The sequence below is a fragment of the Rhinoraja longicauda genome, chromosome 6 (assembly GCF_053455715.1).
Source record: "Rhinoraja longicauda isolate Sanriku21f chromosome 6, sRhiLon1.1, whole genome shotgun sequence".
In the NCBI taxonomy this organism is placed as follows: Eukaryota; Metazoa; Chordata; class Chondrichthyes; order Rajiformes; family Arhynchobatidae; genus Rhinoraja; species Rhinoraja longicauda.
The window spans coordinates 38539496-38546015 of record NC_135958.1 but is presented as its reverse complement, the minus strand read 5'-3'; the positions used below and the strand labels follow the sequence as shown (position 1 = coordinate 38546015).

General features: G+C 43.8%; 1 protein-coding gene across 1 annotated transcript in view; it reads right to left on the bottom strand.

Annotated features, from left to right (window-relative positions):
* The window catches only part of piezo1 (piezo type mechanosensitive ion channel component 1 (Er blood group)), a 168761-nt gene that overhangs the window by 29077 nt on the left and 133164 nt on the right, over nucleotides 1-6520 (bottom strand). Inside the window, exons 33-37 of the mRNA XM_078401557.1 lie at nucleotides 5942-6049; nucleotides 3951-4123; nucleotides 3482-3612; nucleotides 2467-2667; nucleotides 570-828 (exon numbers count right to left, since the gene is read on the bottom strand). Coding sequence (XP_078257683.1) covers nucleotides 570-828; nucleotides 2467-2667; nucleotides 3482-3612; nucleotides 3951-4123; nucleotides 5942-6049 — 872 coding nt within the window. The remainder of the gene's footprint in view (nucleotides 1-569; nucleotides 829-2466; nucleotides 2668-3481; nucleotides 3613-3950; nucleotides 4124-5941; nucleotides 6050-6520) is intronic.

Here is a 6520-nt window from a genome sequence, read left to right as displayed (position 1 = left end):
GTGATACAAACGTAGGTATTCCATCTGTAAGGCCCACCGGAAATTGGAGGAACAGCACCTCATATTTCGCCTGGACAGCTTGCAGCCCAGCAGTATGAACATTGAACTCTCCAACTTTAGATTGTTCCTCTGTCCCTCTCTTCCCCTCCCCCTTCCCAGTTCTCCCTCTATCTTCCTGTCTCCACCTATATCCTTCCTTTGTCCCGCCCCACTGACATCAGTCTGAAGAAGGGTCTCGACACGAAACGTCACCCATTCCTTCTCTCCTGAGATGCTGCCTGACCTGCTGAGTTACGCCAGCATTTTATGTCTACCTTATTTATTTGTCCCCTGTGAAATAGGTATTCCCATCTTCTCAGCCAATGTAGATTATGTGGTACAGATTTTAATCAATGAAAAATCTAATTTGGCCAAACTCCATACTTCATGTTGTTATCAAAACAGAGGAAAACTGCAAACGCCACTGCTTTTTAAGCATCTAAAAATACAACGATATGTTAGCGTACTTATGTACCTTCACAACACATAAATCCGTGGCGTGATAAATATGCAAAGCTCTCCCAGCTCACCTCAGTGTAGATGATTGCTGTCATCCAGAATCGTTTACTAGGCCGCGGGATGGACAGCATTGCCCAGAGGAACATGAGGATGGGGAGGACCAGTGTGATTACAGAGGCAGACGTCATGTTGTTCAGGATGATGATGAAGTAACAAGCCAGTTCAGATTTCGCAGCAATGACGTAGTACATTGCAAACACCAGTTTCAACAGCCGATTCTGGCAGTCATAAAACTTCTCAGACTCTTCCAATTCTTCAATGTAGTAGTGGCTTAAAAAATCGAAAGCACAGGTATTAACGGTAAAAGGTTACCTTTGTAACATACACTGTCACCTAATCAAGAGACCATCCCATGACAATTTTACAAGAACTATGACATCTTTAATGCACCTGGTTCGGTGCAATGGTCTACCTTTGGTCTCGTCAGTGTAAAGGAGGCCACATCGGGAGCACCGAGCACAAACATGTTCCCAATGTTGGGGGAGTCCAGAACCAGGGGCCACAGTTTAAGAATAAGGGGTAGGCCATTTAGAACTGAGATGAGGAAAAACTTTTTCAGTCAGAGAGTTGTGAATCTGTGGAATTCTCTGCCTCAGAGGGCAGTGGAGGCCAATTCTCTGAATGCATTCAAGAAAGAGCTAGATAGAGCTCTTAAGGATAGCGGAGTCAGGGGGTATGGGGAGAAGGCAGGAACGGGGTACTGATTGAGAATGATCAGCCATGATCACATTGAATGGCGGTGCTGGCTCGAAGGGCTGAATGGCCTCCTCCTGCACCTATTGTCTATAGTAGACGAGGTTAGAGGAGGTGCACATATAATACCTGTCCCTATACCCCCTCCTTCACATCCATCCAGGGACTTCAGCAGTCCTTCCAAGTGAAACAGACAGACTCTTGTCCACCTCATCTGAAATCTTGCCAACCATTTTAATTCCCCTTCCCAATCCCATACTGACCCTTTCTGTCCTGGGCCTCAATGTCCTCCTGCATTGCCTGAGTGAGGCCACATGCAAACTGGAGGAACAGCATTTCATATACGTTTAGGTAATACGTCAGGATTAACATACTTATCAAGGGTATGTTACTTGGGCGGTCACGGTGGCGCAGCGATAGAGTTGCTCCCTTACACCAAATGCAGCGCCAGATACCTGGGTTCGATCCTGACCACGGGTGTTGTCTGTACGGAGTTTGTACATTCTCCCAGTGACCTGCGTGGGTTTTCTCCGAGATCTTCGGTTTCCTCCCACATCCAAAGACGTACAGGTTTGTAGGTTAATTGGCTTGGTAAATGTAAAAATTGTCCCTAGTGGTAGGATAGTGTTAATGTGCGGGTATCGCTGGTCGGAGGGGAACCGATGGGCCGAAGGGCCTGTTTCTGCGCTGTATCTCTAAACTAAATAAATGAAACTAAAAGAAGGCTGGCTCCGTCCTGGGGGTGGAGTTGGATTGATGGGAGGTGGTCTTGGAGGGAAGGATGCTCCTCAAACTGCGGAGCATCTTGGACCATACAGCTCACCCCCTCCATGACATACTGGTCAACCTGAGGAGCACCTTCATCAACAGACTGGTTCCACCAAGATGCAGCACAGAACGCCACAGGAGATCCTTCTTCCCTGTGGCTATCAAACTGTACAACTCCTTCCCCTTCTTAAGGGGAACTCCTTCCCCTTCTAACTGTACAACTCCTTCCCCTTGTTAAGACATCACATCACATCAAAACATCACATAAATTTGAATTTTTGCAAATGGGACCATTGAAAGGGATATTTGTCATCCATTTCATGTCACTGTAATTCAAGTTAAAACAGAACATCAGAAAGAACAATGAACACAGTGCAGTTTTGGTCACATATCCATAAGGTTTCAAAAAGACCAATTTCCAAAATTGGCTCCTTGTCAATGCTGTACCTGCTTGCCAGCAGCTCGCTGGCAGTTTTAGTGCGGGCGATGGGATAGACATTTGTCTCCTCTGAGACTGTGGCAGATTCGGCCGATTCCGGGGAATCTACAGCCAGACTTTGTTCTTCAATCTCTGTGATTTTGCCGCTCTCGGGACCTGCTTTTCTCTTGTCACGGATCGTCACGGCTTCTTGTTCTTCTTCAGAGTTACTGAATTGAAAAAGTATACGCAATAAACAGAGAGTGGAAATAACATTTTCTTCCGACAGCTGATTTCCATTGTGCATCATTGAGCCGACTCGTCCCCTCTCATGAATTTCTGCTCCCTCGGCAGCAGGTGGTCGGTGTCCCAACCTCGCCACCCTCAACAGAGAACGGCAGGGATGTTGACTAAGTCCCATCTGCCACCTTCCTCTGAGTTGGCTGAACTTACGATCACACTGAATAACATCTATTTTTCCCCCAAAATTTAAATTTGTGCAAACGATAGAATGGAATGCGAGGACAACTTTATTTTTAGCAGAGTTCATGGTGATCTGGAACTTGCTCCCGATATGGCGGTGGACATAGAATCAGTGTCTTCAAAAAGACTTTTGGGAGATTAGCTTAGTTTTAGTTTAGAGATAAAGGGGCCACAGTTTAAGAATAAGGGGTAGGCCATTTAGAACTGAGATGAGGAAAAACATTTTCAGTCAGAGAGTTGTAAATCTGTGGAATTCTCTGCGTCAGAAGGCAGTGGAGGCCAATTCTCTGAATGCATTCAAGAGAGAGCTAGATGGAGCTCTTAAGGATAGCGGAGTCAGGCGGTATGGGGAGAAGGCAGGAACGGGGTATTGATTGAGAATGATCAGCCATGATCACATTGAATGGCGGTGCTGGCTCGAAGGGCCGAATGGCCTCCTCCTGCACCCAACCCTCATCAGGGATCTTCACCATTCTTAAGATTGCCGCCACTTCCGAAAGTAGAAATCCACATTGCTAAAATCTAGGTAAAATGCCTATGAAAATGGACTTATGCACGTGCCTTGATGCGGCATTGAGTTGTGGACTACTCTCCGCTGTTGTTTCTTCAGGCTCCATGTTCTGTTGCTGTGGCCGATTGTTATCTTCTGATGTCCCATTAAAACCAGCTAGAGGTACTGGCATTCCCTCACCCTGAAGAGACAACAATATAAATAAAAATCACGCAGTGGGAATGTGAGAAATCTGCAAGAAGCGAAATCAAACATAAATCATATTAGATTCTTTTTGGTACCGGAGAAAGGTGAAAATTCATGTCCAAGTCTTAAAAGATTAACTTTATTGAACTATTAAACAAAATGCAATTGGTTCTTGTACATACAGTCAATTAGAAGATCTATTAAAATGGCAGCACAATCGTTTGCTAAATTCAGAAGATACATTTTGAACAGGATTTATTTGTAAATGTTTCATTTTAGAAAAAAATGTTTATGAATACGTCTCCTTCAAAGAAAAGTGGTTCGAGTACTTACTTGAGCAAGTTTCTGTGTCAACAGATAGCGCTCGAGCCACAGAACAGTGAAGGTATCAAGATATTGCTTTGCGAGCGTGTTTAGCCATTGTGTCAGTCCATCAACCATGGCTAGGAACAGCACCCAGAGAAATCTCAGAATATAAGTTAGACGCTGTATTACATTGCCCTTAGCTGTAAGACAACGGAGCAGGCTATCATTAGAATCAGTGAAGAATTCCAGCACAAATCAAAGAATGAAATAGCACATAGACAATAGACAACAGGTGCAGGAGGAGGCCATTCGGCCCTTCGAGCCAGCACCGCCATTCAATGTGATCATGGCTGATCATTCTCAATCAGTACCCCGTTCCTGCCTTCTCCCCATACCCCCTGACTCCGCTATCCTTAAGAGCTCTATCTAGCTCTCTCTTGAATGCATTCAGAGAATTGGCCTCCACTGCCTTCTGAGGCAGAGAATTCCACAGATTCACAACTCTCTGACTGAAAAAGTTTTTCCTCATCTCCATTCTAAATGGCCTACCCCTTATTCTTAAACTGTGGCCCCTGGTTCTGGACCCCCCCCAACATTGGGAACATGTTTCCTGCCTCTATCGTTTCCAACCCCTTAATAATCTTATACGTTTCGATAAGATCCCCTCTCATCCTTCTAAATTCCAGTGTATACAAGCCTAGTCGCTCCAGTCTTTCAACATATGACAGTCCCGCCATTCCGGGAATTAACCTAGTAAATAGAGAGGCCATTTAGCCGACCTTGCCTGTCCCAGAAGCAATCCAATGGGCCCCCGCTCCTGCCCTTTCCCCGCAACTCTAAACACTCCTTTGCTGGCATGATTGTTCAAATGCCTTTTTTGTAAATTGTCATTGAATCTATTTCTGTCACATGTTCCAAATCCTAACACAACAAAAAACATTCCTTTCGCACATGAACTGTGTTTTTTTATACCAGCCATCTTACATGTTTGTCATCAGCATAACTCCAAAAGGAAGATATATCCGATCCAAATATCCATGAGTTGGAGCAGTTCCAACAAAGCTACTCCTAATATGTTTCTACGGGGGGTGGTGGAGAACCCAGCGGCACTGGGGTCTGAACACAATTGCCACCATGTGAGCAAATCTCATCTGTTCCCCCCCCCAAATCCTAAACATCCTTTCTATTGTTATTCACCAAAATCACATTACTCCAGTTGACAATATTTCTTAATTTCCTATTTCTTCAATATTTCTTATCTATGATGGCTTATGATAACTTCCAAACTTTTTTTTCCCCCTCCACGGTCCTTGTACAAGTTATAACACATGTAGACAAATGTTGCCATGGGTATTATATTTTCTTGTAATTTCAGGGTAAGAAATTAATCTCACAGCAAATGAGAAAAATAACTGTACAGGATTTGATTTTGATGGCAGTAGAAGTCTTGTCCTTTTTGTTCCAAAAAATAGTATTGACTATAATATTATTTTTTTGGCTCAGTGGCGCCCCCTAACCAGAATGTTTCCTGGACATCACCTTACTCTCAGCAATGAGCTGGATCTGAGAACAGGGAACTGTGCATCAAAGTCTGCAGGTTACACAAAATGATAAACCACATCGAAAAATAAAGGAGGATGAAGCTAGATTATTGACAAAAAGATAGAGCAACAGCAGACAAATAAGGTGGCAGCCGGATTATCATCTAAATAGCAAGCGTTCAGGGTGGTATCACAAGGCTTAGGAGATCAGCCATACATTCACCGTTTCGTTTCTGGTGTAAAGATGTGATGAAAGTGCATAGGGGATACTTAACGTTATCATGAAGAAAACTTGCACCAACACCCTGAATACCACCACCTCAAAATTGCATTATATGGGCCTCAGAAAGGCTGATCACAACCTTTCACTGGAAAGCTTTTCACTGTACCCAGGTACACATGGCAATAAACTAAGCTAAAAACTAAACCTCCCATGTGTAAAGTCCAAGCTTTATGGTGTTTTGAGTTTCTACTTGCATTGTTTTTCTTCTTCTTCGTCTTCTTCCTCCTCCTCCTCCTCCTCCTCCTCCTCTTCTTCATCATTTGAGGGTTCCGGTTGTAAAGCTTCATCTCCACCTTCTACTCCTGCAAGGGATGAACAGACTCAACATTTTGTATCATTTCACAGAAAACACTGCAGTCTGGTTTAACATCAGGGAGCATTAACCTTCCTCAGCACAGTTCAATGATATTCTGTTCGGGTTGTTTTCATGCAGTGGAACCATGTTAGAATTCTCAACATTTTAATGTGGCAAGAAGCATCAACACTTGTAATGGAAGGTTTGCTTGAAGAAGAGCCGTCCATGCCTTGAAATGGCATTCTCCCTTACACATAGCACTATGAGAATGAGCTTCGAACATCTACTTACAGGGTACTGGAGTCAAATTGAAAAGTGTAGAATGGTACATCTGTAGATAGTGCATCATGCATAATACATAATATAGTACATAGTCTGAAGAAGGGTCTCGACCCAAAACGTCACCTGTTCCTTTTCTCCAGAGATGCTGTCTAACCCGCTGAGTTACTCCAGCTTTTTGTGCCTTTCTTTGGTTTAA